Source organism: Delphinus delphis, chromosome 3 (assembly GCF_949987515.2).
Source record: "Delphinus delphis chromosome 3, mDelDel1.2, whole genome shotgun sequence".
Lineage (NCBI taxonomy): Eukaryota > Metazoa > Chordata > Mammalia > Artiodactyla > Delphinidae > Delphinus > Delphinus delphis.
This window is the reverse complement of record NC_082685.1, coordinates 142,590,794-142,613,132: the sequence shown is the minus strand read 5'-3', so window position 1 is coordinate 142,613,132 and position 22,339 is coordinate 142,590,794. Positions and strand designations below refer to the sequence as shown.

At 37.8% G+C, this 22,339-nt stretch overlaps 1 protein-coding gene across 7 annotated transcripts in view; it reads right to left on the bottom strand.

Moving 5' to 3' along the window:
- The window catches only part of CPLANE1 (ciliogenesis and planar polarity effector complex subunit 1), a 130,261-nt gene that overhangs the window by 62,929 nt on the left and 44,993 nt on the right, over positions 1-22,339 (bottom strand). For 2 of the 7 annotated variants that reach the window (XM_060009574.1, XM_060009578.1), the window contains exons 27-37: positions 17,252-17,400; positions 16,474-16,640; positions 15,869-15,990; positions 14,820-14,899; positions 13,437-13,514; positions 11,859-12,051; positions 7,950-8,243; positions 7,004-7,774; positions 5,341-5,507; positions 4,102-4,234; positions 3,186-3,240 (exon numbers count right to left, since the gene is read on the bottom strand). In XM_060009574.1, coding sequence (XP_059865557.1) covers positions 3,186-3,240; positions 4,102-4,234; positions 5,341-5,507; positions 7,004-7,774; positions 7,950-8,243; positions 11,859-12,051; positions 13,437-13,514; positions 14,820-14,899; positions 15,869-15,990; positions 16,474-16,640; positions 17,252-17,400 — 2,209 coding nt within the window. The remainder of the gene's footprint in view (positions 1-3,185; positions 3,241-4,101; positions 4,235-5,340; positions 5,508-7,003; positions 7,775-7,949; positions 8,244-11,858; positions 12,052-13,436; positions 13,515-14,819; positions 14,900-15,868; positions 15,991-16,473; positions 16,641-17,251; positions 17,401-22,339) is intronic. The other 5 variants (XM_060009576.1, XM_060009580.1, XM_060009575.1 and 2 more) reach the window with 4 other exon arrangements.

The window sequence follows — 22,339 nt, the reverse complement described above, 5'->3', positions numbered from 1 at the left end:
GATGTTCTAGAGAAACCACCCCAGCCAGTGTGTGGAAAATAAATTTGAGTGGATAAAATTAAAGTAAGGCAATCACATAGATGAGGTTGCTGCAGCAGTTCAAATAAGTACCTAGTAATGGTGAGGAATAGAGGAGAGAGGATAAATTTAAGAATTACAACGATAGTAAAATAGGCAAGAACTGGCTACTGATTGGTTGAGAGGGGGAAGGGGAAAGCAGAACTCAGAATAATGTGTGTTTTGATGTTAAGTTGGTAGTGACACAAAAGGAGAAAGAGAACACAGAAGAACAAACCAGTTGGTAGGGAAGGGATAATGAATTCAGACTGCACATGCTGTACCTGAGGTTATTTCCACCCTGGAGGAAACATTCAGCAGGAAGTAGAATCAAAGTCCAAAGACTATTATGGGAGTTTAGGTTTTGATGTGGATATTCCTGGGAGTGTACCCAGGGAGTCTAAGTAGAATAAAAGAGTATCAATGATGGCACTTGGTAGTATAATAAAAAATATTTATATTTGGTCTTTGTCCTTGGTTCCAGGAACAAAACTCCTTACACCCTTGGATTTTCCTGAGTGGTAGGAGTATGTTTTGTTATTCATGATGAGCCCCTTTTGATCATATCTGAGTTTAGGCTAATGACTCCTGGCAGGCCCCTAGATACTTTCAGGATGGGTGCTGGTCACCAGAGGAACCAACTATCAGCCCCACCTTACTCCCACCTCCATGGAAGGGAGAGCAGCTGGAGTTCAATCACCAATGGCCAATGATGTAATCAATCATGCCTATGTAATGAAATTTCAGTAAAACCCCTGAGACAACGAGGCTAAGGGGGCTTCTAGGTTGATGATTAAGTGGATGTGCTGGGAATTGGTGCACCCAGAAAGGGTGTGGGAGCTCTGTGTCCTCAAACCCCATACCTTGCCCTATGCATCTCTCCCATTTGGCTGTTCCTGAGTTGTATCCTTTATAATGAAACTGTAACCACAAATAAAGTGCTTTTGTGAGTTCTAGAGTTGTTCTAGAGAATTAGTAAACCTGGTGGTAGGGGGCGGGGGTGTCATGGGAATCCCTGAATTCATATTTGACCAGACAAAAATGCAGGTGTTGGGGGACCCCATTTGCAGCTGGTGTCTAAAGGAAATAGGGAGTCTTTTGGGACTGATTCCTTAACCTCTGGGGTCTGTGCTAACTCTAGGTTATTAGTGTTAGAATGGAATTGAATTATAGGACACCCAGTATATGTCACAGAATTGGAGAATTGTTGTTGTTTGGAATGACACAATATACATTCACTGGAGTACTACGCAGTCATTTTAAATGACATTGTAGAAGAATATCTAGTAAAATGGGAAGATATATACCTTAATACTAGTAGTAAAAACAAGTAAGTTATAAACAAGTAGAGGAGGTATTCTTTTTATATATAAATATATATATATACACACACACATATATAATTTATAGATATATACAGAGTAGGGATATTCAGAAAATAAACTCTAGAAGAATATTAACACTGGTTATCTCTAGACATAAGGATTATTGGAGATTTTAATATTGGTCTTATTTTCTACTTGCGTTTTCTAAATCTTCTCCAGTGAATATGTACCACCTTTGTGAAGAGAAAGAATGTTATCAAGAATGAAAAAGAAAATGGTTTTAAGACAAGTGCGTGGAAAAGAAGAACACCAGACGGATTAAGAAGCTGAGAAACAGAAGCTAAGCAGGTCAGTGAGGAGACAACTGCTCAGCACGCAGAGGCCTGATGCTGGGTCGTGGCACCAAAAAAGGGAGGGAGCACCAGGCCAAGGATTATGTGAAGGAATGGGGTAACAGATGTGAGGGATAAATCAGGGGTGACTTCCAAGGTAAAAATCTTGTCCAATCAAATGAGTGGTGATATCACTAATAGGAAAATGCCAGTTTAAAATGTGGACATTGGGCTTCCCTGGTGGCGCAGTGGTTGAGAGTCCGCCTGCCGATGCAGGGGACATGGGTTCGTGCCCCGGTCCGGGAGGATCCCACATGCCGTGGAGCGGCTGGGCCTGTGAGCCATGGCCGCTGAGCCTGCGCGTCCGGAGCCTGTGCTCCGCAACGGGAGAGGCCACAACAGTGAGAGGCCTGCGTACCACCAAAAAAAAAAAAAAAAAATGTGGACATGTTTTTTTTGTTTTTGTTTTGGCCACGCCATGCAGCTTGTGGGATCTCAGTTTCCCGACTAGGAACTGAACCCGGGGCCACCACCGTGAAAGCCCAGAATCCTAATCACTAGGCCACCAAAGAACTCCCGTGAACATGTTGAATTTAAGGGGGAAGTAGAAAAGAAAGAGAGGGAAGATGTATATTTGAATGTCACCAAAAAACTTTAAGAGCTGAAGTCATGAGAGTGAATGGTTGCAGAGGCACAAGAGTGTTTGTGTGTATATGTGTGAAAAATACTGAAGAGAAAGCCTGGAGAACATGTACATTCAGTGGCAAGAAATGAATTGACCAATTCAAGAAAGAAAAGAATTTACTATCTGTAAACAAGTTCTTTTTTCTGAACTAATTCCTTTACTTTAATGTATATGTATTTTCTATGATTAATTTGACTCCAGGCGTGTTCTCCAATAATTTCCTTTTAGGCCTTATATATCAATATCTTATTTGAGATTCTAATTAATTGCATTGCTCTACTATAGGGGTTGGTAAACTCTGTAAAGGGCCAGATGATAAATATTTTAGGCTTTGTGAACCATATGGTCCCTTTTGCAACAAATGGAACCTGCTGCAATGTGAAAGCTGTCATAGACAATGTGTAAATAAATGGGCATGCCTGTGTTTCAATAAAACTTGATTCACAAAAACAGGTGTAATCCAGATCTGGTCTGTGGGCCATACTTTGTCAACCACTGCTCTAACGGATAACACATCAAAACAAACACATACACATACATACACACATAAACACCATCCTGTCAAAGATAACATGAAAGCAATTTGGTCTCATTTTTATCTACATATTTTTATATTTTTTTCATATATCATAACTAACATTTTAACAGTGCTTACAACATACAACACTTACATAAACATTTCTGCTTTTCCCAGTATCCCTGGGAAGTGGGTGGGTATCTACATATTTTTAGAAAGCTGATTTTAACTCTGAATGGAGATGTGACATTAATCATGCATATACATACCAAAAGGAATGTCAAAGTCTTCCAAAGGCTGGGAACCATGATGTTCTTGTTGCTCCTAAATGAATCCCCAAATGATCAAGTTATGATTAACTCAAAGACAGTCATTATTTTGGAAAAAAATATTCAATAGCTATGAGAAATGTTGATTTTTTAGGTATAGTTTAAAATCCTTTAATTCTAGAAATATTTATTCTATCAAATTATTTACTCTATCAAAGTAACTCCACAAAGATACTTACGAAATTCACAAGTCAAACAATAAAAAAGAGGATTACCAATTTAATGCAGTTACTAAATTACAATATGCAATTCTCTCCTGCAAGACTAGCTTTAACTCACAAATAATATCAAAACTGTTCATGGACTCAACATTTTACTAAGTGCCTCTAGACATGTTCTTGAGGACTTACTGAAAAAAGGGTGCTAAGATTCAAGTAAACAAAACTATTTCTGTTTATTTAAACTCTTGTTGCAAATACAGGTAAATAGTCACCAAATTTAGAAGGAGTGTTCGCAAAGATCTGATATAAAATATAGGTTGCGTAACAAACCTATGTTTGGGAAATCCTAGAGGCACCTAAAAGAGTTAGGTGAAACTATCATAGGAGAAACCCAAATAACATGATATGCATTAAGATGTCATAGAAAAAAGGAAGAGTGATTTCAAATATAAGTCACACAAGCAGATGCTCTAAACTACAGTTTTTGATTTACCAACAAGTTGCTTTCCACATTCACAACTGTTTGTCTACTGTTGCACAGAGGGATGCAGCAGAGATTTATGTGCTTAATGATGTTAAGGTTCTCCTAGTCACAATCAGAAGCTTCCAGCAATCAGACGACTAGATAAACCACAGACATTCTAAACTCTGTGTACATGCAGACCAGGGAAGAATGTATTATAGTTTTTCTATACCTTGGGCTTCATAACTATTTCTGAATCATTATCATTAATGATGAAATTCTCTGGTTGGAAAGTCACACTTGGTTTTCTCCTTAGTTTCTCTGATCTTTTTTCTTGCAGCTCTTTTTCAGCTCGTCGTCTTTGTCTATTAAAAACAATAGTGCAAAATATATTTTTACTATTTTAGTAACATCAGTTTTTCATTTGTATCATGCTATGCAGTGGGACAGTTATCAAAATTTTGTCAATAAATTATTTTCAGTGCCATTTAATTAAATTAGCAAGATATTCTGCTAGAATACAAGCAAATATAAGCAGAAGTCAGGGACCCATGAAAGTTATTTCTAGTTCCTCTACTACTGAACTGACTTTTCTGTGTTAGTCACTAGAGTCCCAGGTTAGAGTTACACCTTTTAGGTAATTTTCAAATTCTCTTTTCTGCAGATTCTAAGCTGGCCCCAGAAACCTTACTGGATACCTCTATTCACCTATCTGAAGAAGTTAGGCAAACTCAGTCACCTCAGCAAGGAGGAAATCCCAGCAAGGAGGAAGGAGAGCCCAAAAAGTTAAGGGGAAAACTTACTTTGAAGAGGGTTTACCTGGAAAAGATGGAAGGAAAGACCATTTCTGGAAAGAGAGCACTGGTAGTAGATTTTAGGGTCTGATAAATGTGAAATTTTTAAAGTACTTTCTAAACTAAGTAATAATCTACCAGTTAATACATGTTTTGAACATCCATTATGAGTAAAACATTATAAATGCTCTTCATTAGAAGTCACAGCCTTGCTTTTTACATGCGCATTTCTTAGTGCCCTGAAACAATTCACATCACTGCTTCCTGTAAGAGTCTGGAGGATAATGGTAAGAAGAATAACAACAAACGTTACTTCAGTGTATTGGACAGTATATGGAAGATTTCATGATATCAAATATTTGTGCTGCAAAAGATGACTGCTCATCCTGTTAGAGAAAAATGTAAAAAGAAACCTCTAGCCTATGAATGCCAGGAAAGAATTCCTTAATAAAATGTAAAAAATAATAGTATTTGTTTCTCACATTATAGGAATTTTTCTCATCACAAGATGTGTTCAAATGCATGACACTTGACAAGGAAACTGAATACGCAATTGTGTCAGGCTGGGAGGCTGAACCAGATAACTTTCATCTTATAACTATATTATTGTCACTAATAATAAACTTGCAGGTACATTTGCAGGTATATGCTCAAATAAAATTTCACTTTAAACTTGCCTTTTTTTACTGTCCTTTCCTTGTCTCAATTCAGATGATTCTATTTTGACTTGTAGAAGCTGGAGGTGTCCAGGATCGCCTTGTTCAAATAAATTATGCGTTAATTTTTGTTGCATTTGTTTAAATGCAATAAGGTTTTCAAGTGGAATAAGTTGTGGGTTTTGGTACTATAAGAAAAAAACAAAGCATAGTAATTTACAATTACAAACCTCAATTAGGCAATATGTTAATAAAAAACTGAGAAAAACATTGGTTTAAATTAAACTAAGACGTGCAAGAAATAGAACATATCAAAGAAAACAAACTGATTTGGACTGGTAAGATGAGTACGCAGATCTTAAAGTACAAATGATTTTAGAAATCATTTCCTGAAAATTTCAACTGGGCATTTTATTTCAGAAAATATGTTAAAAGTCCTCATCTTCTTAATTTCTTTTTCATATTAAAAATCTTCCTTCTTAAAATTATAAATGAAGTTATATAACGTCTAGCTTTGATTTAAAATTCTTTGGAATAGGGAGGATGCACACGGGTGGAGATTATGGATGGAACAGATTAGCAATATGTTGATAACCACTGATGCTGGGTGATGGTAACTTGGGGGTTCATTATACTATTCTAATTAAAAATATTTCTTTAGAACCTTCCCAAAATGTCTACTTTTCCACTCCTTTAATCCTTTCTTTTTTGTTCATAATACGTTCAGAAGAAAGGAAGGCACGATAAGTACTTTTTCTAAGGAATGACCATTTCTTTTCCCAGCACCATTTTCAAATCTTAAAAGTGTACCAGAGAATGAATTACTCAAATACTCAACTATACTGACTTACAAAACTAGAACCTAAAACAATCTTAATTTCATAAATCAAAGGTTACAACTTTAAAGATGATTTGGTGGGTTTATAAAGATTTAATCTTTGTGTTTAAAGTATTTTAAAAAGATACAATTTTTTAATATGTAAAACTACTTACAGATCTGGGTCTAAATTTAACAATTTTAACCTGTAGTAGATTTGAAGGGAATCATATCACGATTGCTAGGAACCCCAAACAATGCTCTCTCTCTAGACAGACAGATACACACACACACACACACACACACACACACACACACACACACACACACACACACACACACACACACACACAAGAACACTGGTCATTTTATTTTACTTCTTATTTCTTCTCTGAGCAGAATCTCAGAAACATCTTTTTGAAAGAGTCTAGAAAACTCTGGTACTGATACACGAAAAAGACCTAAAACCTTTAAGGTACTCCATTATTATTTTAAACCAAATTTTGTATGTTATTTTCAATAACAGAAGCATTATTTCTTTAAAAAGAAGTGTGTGGGCTTCCCTGGTGGCGCAGTGGCTGAGAGTCCACCTGCCGATGCAGGGGACACGGGTTCGTGCCCTGGTCCGGGAAGATCCCACATGCCACGGAGCAGCTGGGCCCGTGAGCCATGGCTGCTGGGCCTGCGCATCTGGAGCCTGTGGTCCGCAACGGGAGAGGCCACAACAGTGAGAGGCCCGCGTACCGCAAAAAAAAAAAAAAAAAAAAAAAAAAAAAAAGAAGTGTGTAAGAGCTTTTCACTGAGTGTATATTTATGGTATGAAAAAGGCAGGACTGTGCTTTTGTATCACTCTGCAAAAATCATTACCATATTTTCTTGGGATAGACATGAATGAAGTAGTGATAGTCTTGGGTATTTGCTTTCTTCTGCTACAGTTCTAATAGGTATTGATGGAACTGTAACTGATGCTCTTGAGGCAGAGGAAAATACAGAAGGAGGTTTAAGTTGCAGGTGCAATAATGGAAGTCCAAAAGAATTCTGAGGAGATATCTCAAAGGGCCCTGGCTTAACATCAAACAGTTTTTCTGGTTTTATAAATGTTGCAGAGTCCTGCTGAGGTGTCAAGTTTTCTTGTCCAACGTACTGATCCAAGTTCACATGCTTAGGAATTTCTGTAATTATTGTCTCTGCCCATTTCTTCTGCTCAACTGCTTTTTTTATGGCTTCAGTATTGTACTGGCTCAAATTCAAATGGGACATTGAAGTAGTGTCCATTGCTCTCTTTGGCAAAGGAGGCTGGAAGAAATCAGATAATCCCCAAGCCACTCTTGGCTGTGGTGGAGGACTGAAGGGAACTTGAGGAACTCTTTCTGTATGGAAGGAAAGGGGCTTAAATTCAGGCTTGGGCTGAAATTGAAGCAAAGGAAAACCATCACCAGGTCTGAAAGTTTTTGCAGTGGGGATAAGTTCAGGTGTCTTCAGAATGGCAGAAGACGTGGACAAAAGGTGGAGGTGAGTATTTCCAGCAGGGGCTGGAGACAATGAAGTGGTAGGTAAGCTCTGAGATGCTGGAGTTAGTCTTCTATTCTGGGTTTGGCCTTCTAATTGACAAAAAGGAACACTCCTATGTGGAACATTCTGGAAGAGAAAAAAATATTATGTAAGATTAAAATACATTATGAACTCCTACTTTTTAAATGATGTTCAATATGTTTTGGAGGAGGTGGAATATAATTACTAAATAAGTTACTTACTCAAATAACCAACAACTGAACTACTAGGACAACTTTAATGGTATTTTAAAATGCATTACCTGTAAATTTCCATTACTATTTTCATCAGATTGCACAATTCCTTTATGGCAGTGTGGGCTGTTCTTGCCAGGCTCTCTGGTGTACTCTCCCATGGGTTGTGGTTTAACGAAAAATCTCTCCTTCAGATTTCTACTGGTGTCTTCAACATCATTACTCCCTCTTGTGGGGTTTGATCCTTGGCTTCCCACCAAATGCACAGACTGAGACTGCTGTAGAAGTTGATGTATATCCGGGAGGTTAGCAAAGGATGATCCTACTATTTGCATTAGGCTCATGAAGTTGATCTGTTGCAGCTAGGATAAAATAAAAATTAAAGAAACATCTTAAAATATAATGAAAAGAACCTAAAGAAGCAACAATAATTATCTGAGTATTCCAGAATAGTCATACTTCTGTCTTAGTAACTGCTGGACCCGTAAATGCTGAATAGGAAGCAGAGCTGGGAGAGATTTTTAAAAAAAAGGAAAAGAAGAATAGCTTCCTGTTTTCAAGGAGCTGTCAACTAGGAATATGAACTCCTAGTGAGACTTGGGACTATCTGTAAAGCAGTTTACATAAACATCCCTGGGACCATAAAGGAGTGGTCTGATGGAGTGGGTGAGGATAATTAAAGAATTCCTAAAATGGGTGTGTTGTGGCAGGGTTTTTTCAGGAAAGAAAAAAGCAGAGATTAGCAACAGGTGAAGAGAGAGGAATTCCTGTGGAAGGGCTGACTGAGTGAAAGGAAAGGTATGCACTGTGGCTGACAAACCTTGAATAACAAAATCACTTGAGGAGCATTTAAAAAGTCCCAATGGCCAGGTCACACCCTATACCAATAAAATCAGAGTATCGGGGGATGTGAGCCAGGATTAGTATTTTTTTAAGATGACTAGGTGATTTCAATGTACAGAAAAGCTTGGGAACCACTAGCATGTACACTGGCTTAGATGGAGCAGGAAATTTATAGCTAATGAGAAGAGAAGTTAGTACAGTGGTCCAAACTGTAGCATGCATCAGAGCCACCTGTAGGACTTCTAAAAGCACTCTTTGTTGAGCCCCATCCCCAGAGTTTGATTCCAGTAGGTCTGGGATGGCAGCCTGAGAATTTGTGTTCCTAATATCTAAGTGATGCTGATGCTAATGGTTCAGGGCCCACACTTTGAGAACCACTGGACTTGTGAGAGTATGGTGGGAAAAGAGGGAAGATAAAAGCTGTCCATGGGGGTCTTTCAAGCCCAACAGAGGAATTTGCACTTCTTAAAACAAGCCAATAAGGAAACACTGCGGGTTTTAAAAAAAAATGTAGGTCCCTTCAATTACAAAAGAAATATATGCTTATTACAGAAAAAAAAAAGGATAAAAAAGAAAATTAAAATGATTCATAATCTTATTCCCAAAGATAACTAGTATTGACATTTTTTAGTGTATATCCTTTCATTCTTCGTATTTTTATTTTTTTATTATTTATTTATTTATTTATGGCTGCTTTGGGTCTCCGTTGCTGTGGGCTTTCTCTAGTTGCAGTGAGTGGGGGCTACTCCTCATTGCGCTGCACATGCTTCTCACTGTGGTGTCTTCTCTTGTTGCAGAGCATGGGCTCTAGGCACATGGGCTTCAGTAGTTGTGGCACGTGGGCTCAGCAGTTGTGGCTCACGGGCTCTAGAGCGCAGGCTCAGTAGTTGTGGCGCATGGGCTTAGTTGCTCTGCAGCATGCGGGATCTTCCCAGATCAGGGCTCAAACCCATGTCCCCTGCATTGGCAGGCAGATTCCTAACCACTGCACCACCAGGGAAGTTCCATTCTTTGTATTTTTAAAACATGACTGATATCATATAGTATACAAATTTGTGTCTGAAATTTACTGAAGATTTTAAAGCCGGAAAATAAGAGTATTAAAACAATATCTGGGGAAAAATGTCTCAGAAATGCATATATGAGACAATGGAAGTATGAAGTTCTAAGAACCTAAGGTTGGCTACCGCTATAGAAATAGCAAGTAACTGTACTGACATACAATGTAGGCAAAAGAGTCAATAGGGCATAGTAAAACACTGGATATGCATAGTGAAAGAAGGTAAAGATGACCCTCTAAGACAGTGATTCTTAATCTTCTCCAGAATTATCCGGAGAATTTGTTAAATATACAGGGCAGTGACCAGCAAAGTCCCTAGGTAATCCAAAAAACAAGTTTGACAAATGCTTCTAAAACTTTAAGCAGGTAAAATAGGTCATGCTAGTAAATAGAAAAGGGAAAGAAGAGACTCAGAAGAATAAGAATAAAATCAGTTTCAAAAAGTTCCATGGCACAGTGGGACATGCTGAAAAAGTATTCCCATCAGGACCCATAGTTCAAAGATTTTTTTTTTTAGTATAAACATCCCAGCAACAGCACATGGGGAGCTGTCACGGAGGGCATAGGTCTCTATTGGAGGAGGGGTGTGGGCAGGGCATGAGGAGGGGTATGGGCATGCTAGGAGGATGGGAACAGTCCTGGCTGCCCCACAGTGGGATGTGTGAGGGTCTCTGGCCAGGCCACAGTCCACATGGGAAGACACCAATCAGTCACGAAGTCATGGGAACGCCATGGGAACACAAGCCTGGCTGTGGGCCCAGGCACCACACAGGCGCATTCACTGTTAAACTATACAGGATGAGGCTGTACATGAGTTAATTACAAAAGAGTCGTATTTATAAAAATCTGTACACATATTTGAAAAACTCACAAAATTAGTGCCCAGAATTATCCATATAAAAATGGTATACTGGGGCTTCCCTGGTGGCACAGTGGTTGAGAGTCCGCCTGCCGATGCAGGGGACACGGGTTCGTGCCCCGGCCCGGGAAGATCCCACATGCCGCGGAGCGGCTGGGCCCATGAGCCATGGCCGCTGAGCCTGCGCGTCCAGAGCCTGTGCTCCGCAATGGGAGAGGCCACAACAGTGAGAGGCCCGCGTACCGCAAAAAAAAAAAAAAAAAAAAGCTATACTGCATCACATAAAAGGATATGAGGGCTTCCAGGGTGGCGCAGTGGTTAAGAATCTGCCTGCCAGTGCAGGGGACATGGGTTCACACCCTGGTCCATGAAGATGCCACATGCCGCAGAGCAACTAAGCCCGTGAGCCACAACCACTGAGCCTGCGCTCTAGAGCCCACAAGCCACAACCACTGAGCCCGCGTGCCACAGCTACTGAAGCCCGTGTGCCTAGAGCCCATGCTCCGCAACAAGAGAAGCCACTGCAATGAGAAGCCCACGCGCGACAACGAAGAGTAGCCCCTGCTCGCCACAACGAGAAAACCCACGCACAGCAACTAAGACCCAACGCAGCGCAAAATAAAATAAATAAATAAAAAAGAAAATTGTACAATTAAAAACAAAAAGGATATGAAAGTGAATGTAGAACACATGAAGAGAAGATAAGATCTGAGGGAAATTAATGTTTAAGGAATAAAACAGAAAAGGGAAATATTTAAAAATTGTTGGTAGACAGAGGAAAGGATAACCAGGTGAGAAAAAGATGATGGAAGGCAAAGTGAACAATACTTTAAAATGCAGCTGACAATTTCAAACCAAGCCAACATTTGGTTTGGGGATGATAAATGTGACGTGACAGGCTGTGTTAGAAAATAAACTTTGCGCACTTTTGAGCAGGGGCCGCTGGTCTGGTTTGATTATCCCCCACCTCACTTTTGTGAGCAGCTCTGCATCCCCAAGAGCTCAGTAAAAAAAAGTCGCCATGGGAAGTAGGGAACTCAGCCTAGACTCTAGTCCCTAGAGTTAGGACTTCTGAATAACAAAGCAAGAGTGCCCAAAGCAGAGAAGCCCTGCAATTTAATTTTAACTTGTCCGTCTCTGGAAGTTTGTTCATATTTTAAAACCTTACATATATATCATGTGTAGACTTACTTATTTATATGAAGATGTGCTTACCTGAACTAATTTAAACATTTCATCTTGGAGCATTTCCCTAACAGAATCGGAATAATGTAATAACTGAGCCCTGGGTTCGTTTCTCTGGGTTGGCTGAGCTGTTGGCCCAGGTGTTTGTGAAGCAACAGTGACTCTATTTGATACCAAAGGTGGAGCTGAGGAAGATTTATCTTTACATGCAGAGATCCGTGCACTATGTGGAAGCATATAAATAAAAAACACACATTAATCAAGAAAGAAACAAATTAGATGTCTATGAGCTGAGTATTTTGATCCTACTTTTTAATTCTACTTTAAAAGCTTTCTGGAGGTTTTCAGGAAATTTAAACTCTAAAGCCGATCTCACTCTATCCCTCAGCCCCCAGACACATTTGTCATCAGCACAGTTATTCATCCAAATGCTGTAATTAAGGGACATGTAATGTCTAGTCAGCCATTGTCCTCTCCCTATGGTGTTACAACCCAGGACAGTTCTCACATTCATTTTACTTGCCTGGTCCCTACAGGCATCTGAGTTTGAGACCTGTGCAATCATTCTGATTAGGTGTACAGAGTATGTAATTTGGCTTAGGAATATATTTCTTGGACTAAATTTAATGATCCAGAATGGATTTAAGAAAACTGTGGAAAGTATGGGTTAAAAAAATGTTTAATTCTAACATGGATAGAGCAAACTCCTGTCGTTCTTCATTAAATGTGAAATAACAGTATTGTGAACATTTCATTTCCAAACAGTTGATATTAATAATTAAACCCTAACGAAAATGCTTATTTAGAAATAAAAGTTAAAAATCAAAGTAAGTTTTGTTTTATAAAATGATTGTTTGGGGATGATTCCTTAAAACATAGAAGGGACTCAATGTTGTACAAGCAAATCAATTTTATAACCTAAATTAGGGAACGGGCACTATCATGTCGAAATAAACTGATCATTGTCTCTATAAAGAAAATAACACATTAAACTGTGTTTATATTTATTTGGATTTACATTCATTCCCTTTCAGCAATAACATTTGCCTTTTATCAAGCATCTCACAACCTTAATAACAAAACTATATTTGGGAAATCCATAAAAAAACAGGCGTTACAACTGACTTGCCTATTTTAAGACAACTTTATTGGCCTTTGCTTTCAACAAGTAACAAGGAGATAAATTCTAATACTGGAGAATTTTTTTAAAGCAAATTTGTGCTATATCATTCTCCTATTTCAACACGATTTGTAAACACTAAACACTGTTCAACTTCTGTAAAATAAATACAGAAGACAACTGGATGACTCTTTTCTATGAGAGAATTAGAAGCATTTCATATGCTATTAGAGATCTGCTAGAGGCTGAAAATGAGCAAGAACTACATCTTTCAATAATATATCCACTACTTCTTTTTTCCAGAAAAGACTTGTTCTAAAATAGTTCCTGCATGTCTTTAAAACACAACTGTTAGAGGAAAATCTTTTACTCTCTTAGTTTTTGGTCAAGATGTTAGTAATTATTTCAAAATGGTACAGCAGGCATCATTTCATTCTCTTATCTATTTGTAATTATATCAATATGGTACAGTATGCAAAAATTCTCACCTAGAAACTTCTGAACTTGTATCTACACCAAATGAATGAGGAGTGATGTGTTCTGGATCTATAAAGCCTTCGATCATTCTATAATTAAAGATTAATAATCAATTAGGAAGCAAGATATTCTTCGCATTACCTAAGGTCCAGGTGATCTAATGCTCCACAATCTAAGAGTCTCAACATCCTCTAATCTTCTGTAATGCTTAGCTCATAATTACAATCTATTTACATCTGTCTCTATAGCAATAGTAACAGATTCAAACAAAAGCAAAGAATATGTCTGGATGGCTTTAGTATACGACTTGACCACTATTAAATGCTTGGCAACAGAAATAATATAATCTAAAATGAGCAGAAATGAAGTTAGCTGGGACCTCAAATTTTACCTAGGAAGAAGCAGACACTTTGCTCAGGAACACTACAGAGACCATTATCACATCTGAAACTGTAATGACTAGCTTTTTATTAATAGAAATATCTATATTACTTGTAAAGGCACAGGACATTAAACATATTTTTTTGTTAATTATCCACAGAAGACCCCAACAAAAAAGAAGAGAAAGAAAATCTAATTATGTTGCCTCTCTTATCTGAGGTAATTCTAAAATTCTAAAACATCAAAAATTCTAAAAATCATGCCCAAAAGAAATCATGCCCAAACTGCAACAAATGAAAACTGCTTGCAGCTATCCTTGAAGCAATAATAAGCTAGCGGGCTTCCCTGGTGGCACAGTGGTTGAGAGTCCGCCTGACAATGCAGGGGACACAGGTTTGTGCCCTGGTCTGGGAAGATACCACATGCCGCGGAACGGCTGGGCCCGTGAGCCATGGCCACTGAGCCTGCGCGTCTGGAGCCTGTGCTCTGCAACGGGAGAGGCCACAACAGTGAGAGGCCCGCGTACCACACACACACACACACACACACACACACAAAAATAATAAGCTAGCAAGCAGAGTATGTGTCCATCAAAGCCCTATGGACAGTGTGCAGTAATCATACCATAACACTGAAAGATTATACATATATGACTCATAATGATTCTTTACTTGACCCATGAAAAGTGGAATTAGTATGGAAAGGGAGTACCCTAATTAGCAGCTGAATAACTCTGGTATATTCATAGCTATATTTTACTTTAAGGTTGATAGTAACAGGAGAACAAACAGCATTTTAGACATCATTATTTATTTCACTCTACCAAGATTTAGAAGTATAGAATTTACTAAAAATCATCCCTACCATTACTATTAAATTGAGGTTACAATTTCACTAGGAACACAGTATCACCATAAAATATATATTGTCAATGATGAGGAAAACAAAAAACCCTCTTCATCAAGTGAATCCCAGATGAGCTCTGAAAGCTTTCCATACTTTTTCCCCCTTACCCTTTCTGTTCAGTTGATTTTTCCTCCACACATGTCTCTAACACTTCTTCCCTTGGACACTGAACCTCTCCTGTGGAATGCTGTTAAAATTAATAGTACCCAAAAAGAAAATAGGTGAAACAAACAGGTATTACTGTCTTAGGTATCTTGAGTTTCACGTTAGCCATTCGCCTGGAATAAAAACAGTCTAAAAGCAAGTGCGAAACCAAACATTAAAATGTACTCCCAGTCCTGCTCTGACTAGACTTTTATTCTGTGATGCCTTTGGCCCATCACCCTGAGCCACTGAGCATATTAAACTACAAAGACAAATGATGTCACTAGAAATCATTTACAATGTATTTACAATGTATTTGTAAATTAAATTACACACACATCACTACATAAGTAAGTACAACTGACCTTTGAACAACACTGGTCTGAACTAAGGGGGTGCACTTATATGCAGATTTTTTCAGTAAATACACTACACCATCTGGGGTTGGTTGAATCCGCGCCAGGTCCTGGAACCAATCCTCCGTGAATATTAAGGGATGAATGGATGAGGATTTTTGACTGCATGGGGGTCAAAGCCCCTAACTGCCATGTTGTTCAAGGGCCAACTGTACGCTGTGAAAACAACTAGAATATCAGAAAAAAAAAAAAAATCCTTCTTAAAAGAATTGTTTCAATAATTAGAGATGTCTGTGTTCTACCTGGAAATCCAGAGTATAGGGTTTTGAGAAAAGAAGTAATAAATAAAAGTGCATGTATGTGTACAAACTGCACACTACTGCTGAATTATACATTCTGAATGTGGAACACTTGCATCACTCTTGATTAAATTAATTTACTACAGCAGTTTATGAAATTAACATTTCATTGCCTGAAATTATTAGACATCTAACTAATTATAGAATTTCAGTGAAAGAAAAATGCTGCATGGCTACACTCTACAATCCACAGTACACTTTTGAGAGAGAATAGCCTTGGTTGGATATATTGAAAAAAACACTATAGTGTTACCATAGCATAATTTAAGTAACTTTATCCACTACTTATAGACTTACTTCTTCTAAATGCTGTGGTAAAGTCTGCATCTGCATGTAAGACGCAATACTGGGACTTTTAACAATTCCAACAGATTCTTTGGCATCCTCTACACGGAAACAAGAAGGAAGAGAAAACTGACCTTTTGAAAAATAATCAATTTTCTTTTTAGAATGTTCAGAAATACTATAGGAAACAATATAATGGCAGAAACATTTTCTATCCTCCTTACAAAAATATCTTTAAACACCTAGAGACAACCCCTCTTCATCAAGTGAAGCACAGGTGAGCCTTGAGAGGCCTCATATCAGTGTGTGTAACTCCATATAAAGCTCTGAGAGTTTCTGTTTTAAAGAAGACTGCCAAGGAAAGGTTCATAGAATTGGTTCACAGCAATGAGGAGACCCATAATAATTACACAGCAAGGCAAAAGGCCTCAAAATTGTATATTCAGGTTATAAGTTAATATGCTTAACGTTTCATAAATATTAAATACTCTTTAAATACTTGGCTTTAGGCTATTATAAACATGCCAATTTAGATGTAAGACTAAGTTTTCTCAGATAATCATTCACCAATATCAAATTAGTAAGGTCAAACAAAAAGATTAGCTAAATGAACTGACCTTCATAGTCTGATGGGTATATATCCATTTCCTCCTGTGCAAATGTTTCTACTTCTAAAAGATCCTCCTCAATATCTACAAATACTTTTTCAGTATCATCAGTGACAGAAATAATTTCATCATTGGTTCCTTTTATTTCGGGATTTTTTACTTCAGTTGGCATTCTACTGACAAAAATTAAGCAGCTAAAATTATAACTCATTCTTGGGAACAAAGAGCTTGCTTTCAATTGATTCAGTTTATTGAAAAAGAACAAACTAAGCTTTCGTATTTATAAAGTTTGTTTTTTAACCATGTATGGCAAATACCAGAAGCTTAACAAAAGGTTGTTCAATAAGTAATTGAATGTCCCGTTTTTATTTACTCAAAGGATTAGAATAGTTTCGACTTTTCTAAATTTGCCATTCTCACAAAGGAATCTTCCTGCTACCAAGGCTTCAGCTTTAGTATTCAAAGATACATTACTTGTAGTATTACTTAATATGGAAAAATGGATGAGATGATTAGTTCAACTTCCTCTGACACAGGAAATCAATGAACATAATAAAGGGATCTCTTGGGATGAATTAGCTCCTCTCTTACAAGATATAAGCTAGACCAACACGTAAAGAAACAAAATTTGTAATGAATTGTTAAAGTACTTCAGAAAGCACTTGCTTACTGCTTCTCTAGTTCAAAGAAATGCTCATTTCTTTAACCTTCAAGGGTTCAATTCTCCTTTAAGCCCAAACACCATCAAACAAGGTACTTGAAAAGGAAGGTATAATCAGCAACTTACTTCAAGATACTTTGACAAGATTCATTCTGATCATTTCTTTCCTCACTCCCACCTTGAGTGGATACTGCAACAGAACAACCAGCATCTGTTTTATAATCACTCTCTATATTGGGTCCATTCTGAGGCTCAGGGTAATTATTCTCTAGCACCTAAAACAAACCATTTATAGTACTTAATATTCATTACTGAATCCCTTACTTTTCATTATATTTTTAGATTATTAATACTTTCTACAGAACTTCTCCTGATTAAGTCTCTTATTCATTTACCAAGTATTTACTGCATTTCTAATACTCAATATTTGATGCTGAAGCAATGACTGTCTTTATTCCACCTAGAAAAAATAAGCTTGACTACCTAAAGAGTATTCAAAAGAAATCAGCCTTACACACTTGAAAGGTATATCACCAGTGTTTTCAGGCCACAGAACAATAGCAATAAAAATGTAAAGTTGCTTTCATTTCACTCTCTTTACAGTTATAAAGACATTTAGTAATTATTTCAAAATGACATAGTGGGCAAAAATATATGCAGCTAAAAATACAAGGGATGTACCTCTTTTGTTTTACTTAGAAATTTAGGTATGCATCACCTAGAAACACTTAAAAATTTCCAGGACAACAAATATCACAGTATCTTCTAAACTACCTTACAATAACAGAAACTGATCTCAAAAAAAGGGGAAAAAAAACACAAAAAGAAAACATAAAACAACAAAATTTCTTCAACCCAGAATAAACTAGTTTAAAATGAAGGCAATTCAAAATAGAACAAACGAAGAATTAAAAAGTGTGGAGGGGTGTTGACCAAGATGGCAACACAGGAGGCTCCTGGATTCTCCTCCTCTCACAGACACACTGAATGTACAACTACACACAGAAAATTACCACTGAAAGAAATCCAAAAACTCACTGAGTGACTCCTACGCATCAGGGGAATAAGAAAACACATGTTGAAACAGGCAGTTAAGGCTGAAACACAATCTGACCATAAACCCCAACCCTGGAACAGTGCCCTACAAGCAGGAGGGAACTTCTAACTTCCAGCTTCTAAAAAGCAAAGGGTTTCGACCCTACATTTAGTGCCCAGACTTTTAAGACTCCTACTTGAGAATCAGGCCCCCAAAACACCTAGCTCTGAGAGCCAAAGAATCTTGTATCCATGAAACCCACAAAAGTATAGCCAACAAAGATGCAGTTATTAACAAGTGTGTGAGCACTCCACTGCAGCTATTCCCACAGGGCTTAGCACAGAGGGGCAGGCAAAAACAGCCATCTCCCAGTCTTCCCCTGGAATAAGTCCATCTGCATACTTTGTAAGCTGCTGCCTGGGGATCCCGTGCCTGGCTCCAGCCCTCCCCAGACACCAGGGAAGCCAAAGGACACCTCCTCTATCTTCTCTATCTAGCCTGCTCCAAGTCATCAGTATCTCCCTAGAAGGAGCCTGTACACGCATATGTTGCCCCAGTTTTTGCAGCTGCTGACTCAGGGGGAGGTCCCTGGACCACCTGCCTCTGATAGCCAGTACGGCTTGTATTCACAAGTCCTACAGGACTGTAGCAAACAAAGAAGCAGTTCTTAATGGGTGCAGGAATACCCACAATGGCTATACACATGGGCCCAGACCACAGGGAGCAGGCAAAAATACCCATCTCCCGGTTACTCCCCAAGAAGGGCTTAACTACATACTTTGCCACATGCTGTCTGAGGGTCTGGCTTCCAATCAGCCTGCATCTGGTGCTAAATGTGATCTACCCCTTTGGGACACTGACAGGTCTTCGCATAACCTCAATTACTAGGAATCACGAAGAACAAAGGAGGCTTAGATAATCACAAAGGTTTCAGAGACAACCAAAAGCTCAAGCCAGGCTAACTGATGAGGTTCATCTCCTACATAAGACCACTCTGTTCAGACTGGGCGATGTGGCTATTTTATCTAATGCTCAGAAACCAACAAAGAGACTCAAAGAAAATAAAGAAACAGAGGAATATGTTCCAAACAAATGAATAAGATAAATCTCCAGAAACAGATATTAATGAAAGAGATAAGTGATTTACCTGATAGAGATCTAAAATAACAATCACTGAGATGAGGCCAACAATGCATGAACAAAGTGACACTTTCAAGGAAGAGACAGAAAATACAAAAAAAGTACAAAACGTAAATTAGAACTGAAGAACACAATAGCTGAACTGAAAAAGTCACTGAAGGGATTCAGTAACAGACTAAATCAAGCAGAAAAAAGGACCAGAGAACTCAAAAATAGGGCAGTGGAATCAAAGAAGCAAGAAGGAAGAAGAATAAAAGAGTGCAGATAACTTAAGGGACCAATATATGCATTACAGAGGTTCCAGAAAGAGAGAAAGGGGCAAAAAGCTTATTCAAAGAAATAATGGCTGAAAACTACTGAAACCTGGGGAAGTAAACAGACATCCGATCCAGAAAGCCCAGAAAGTTCAAAATAACATAAATTCAAAGAAACCTACACCAAGAGACAAGAGTTAAAAACAAGGAGAGAATCTTAAAAGCAGCAAAAGAAAAACAATTTGTTACATATAGAGGAAGCCCTATAATGTTATCAGTAGATTTTTCAGCAGAAAGTCTGTAGTCCAGAAGGGAATGGCATGATATATTAAAAGTGCTGAAAGAAAAAAACTGCCAACCAAGAATACTCTACCCAGCAAAGCTGTCCTTCAGAATTGAAGGAAAGATAGTTTTCCAGACAAGCAAAAGCTGAAGGAGTTCATGACCACTAAACCAGCCTTATAAGAAAAGTTAAAAAGAGTTCTTCAAGCTGAAACAAATAGATGCTAATTAGTAGCAGAAAAACATACGAAAGTATAAAACTCATTGGTAAAGGTAAATATATAGTTAAATTCAGAATATTCTAGTGTTGTAATGGTGGTGGGTTAAACACTCATAACTCTACTATGAAGAATAAATCACAAAAGTATTAAAGATAACTATAACTACAATAATTTATTAATGGATACACAATGTAAAAAGATATAAATTGTTACATCAAAAATATAAAATGCAGGGAGAGGGGTAGTGTAATAAATATGCAGAGCTTTTGTATGCATTCGAAGCTAAGTTATCAGCTTAAAACAGACTATTACAAATATAACTTGTTTCAGTATAAGCCTCATGGTAACCACAAAGCAAAAGCCTATAGTAAACAAGTGAACAAAAAACCCACAAAAGATTTTTTAAAAGGAATCCAAGCATACCTCTACAGAAAATATTCAAATCTCAAAGAATAGAGCAAAAGAGGAAGAGGGAGTTCCCTGGTGGCCTAGTGGTTAGGATTTGCATTGTCACTGCTGTGGCCTGCATTCAATCTTTGGGTGGGAAAGAAACTGAGATCCTGTAAGCCATGTGGCATGGCCAAAAACAAACAAACAAAAAAACAGCAAGAGAGGAAGAAAAGAACAAAGGAAATACAAAACAACCAGAAAACAATTAACAAAATGGCAGTATTAAGCCCATACATATCCGTACATATCTATAATTGATTTAAAGGTAAATGGACTAAATTCTCCAATCAGAAGACATGGAGTAGTTGAATGGATTAAAAAAAGACCCAACTGTATACTGCCTACAAGAGACTCGCTTCAGCTTTAAAGACACACACATACTGAAAGTGAAGAGATGGAAAAGTATTCCATGCAAGCAGAAACCAAAGGAAAAGAGGGGTAGCTATATTTAGACAAAACGAACTTTAAGCCAAAGACTATAACAACAAAGAAGCTCATTATATAATGATAAAGGGGCCAATTCATCAAGAATATATAACATCAATTAATATTTATGCAGCCAACATAGAAGCCAACACAAAAATTAACTCAAAATGGATTAAAGACTTGAAAGTAAGACCTGAAACTATAAAGCTCCTAGAAGAAAAGACAGGCAGTTAAAGCTCCTTGATGATGATTTTTTGGATTTGACACCAAAAGCAAAGGAAACAAAAGCAAATTTGAATTATACCTCAATAAAACTGAAAAAAAAAGAACAAATTTAGGTACTATTGGAATTCTCCAAATATTAAAAAAAAAGTCCATGTCCCAACTACTTTACCATATAGAAATTTGTTTTCCAAGAAATTCACCTCCATCTTTTTCTGGAGTACAACAGCAAGTACTCAATCAAAAGATATTTATGAAAAAAATACTTGCCTTGCAAACAGTTAGGTTAAAAGAGCAGCCTTTTTCTTGTCACTGGGTAGAGAAAAGAAAGAATAGCCCAGGCTTCCCTGGTGGCACAGTGGTTGAGAGTCTGCTGATGCAGGGGACACGGGTTTGTGCCCTGGTCCGGGAGGATCCCACATGCCGCGGAGCGGCTGGGCCCCGTGAGCCATGGCCGCTGAGCCTGCGCGTCCGGAGCCTGTGCTCCGCAACGGGAGAGGCCACGACAGTGAGAGGCCCGCGTACCGCAAAAAAAAAAAAAAGAAAGAATAGCCCATAAGCATTAATTTCTCTACTGATATCCATCTGCCTTCCTAGGTTTGGTCCTCCAACCTCATCTGCCAGATAGTATAAGAAAAGATGATCCCCTAATACATACAATGAGATATCAGTAATAAAAACTGGACAGCTGCCTAGTTCTTCCTCATCTGAACAAAACCCTAAAACTTTAAAAAGAAATAACAGAAATGTAATACCACTTGTAATATCACTTAAAATTATCTCCTTTTTCTTCCTCTTTTTTTTTTTTTTTTTTTTTTTATTTTGGCCACGCCACGCAGCTTGCAGGATATATCAGTTTCCCAACCAGGGACTGAACCCGGGCCACGGCAGTGAAAGCACCAAATCCTAACCACTAGACCACCAGAGAACTCTCTCTTCTTCCTTTTTATAAACACATATGAAACCTCAAAACCTCACAGCCTCTCTGAAAGCACTTTAACCCTAATTTATCATTTTTAAGAATTAAAGGAACCACTTTAAAAAATTAGGTGATACAGGTTATAATCAGCATTGTCATTAACTTTGTTACTTAGTGATTCTTTATTATATAAGGAAATATAAATATAGCTTTAATCTAAAATGAGAATTCTCATTTGTATGTAATTAACAATTCAAGTATTTA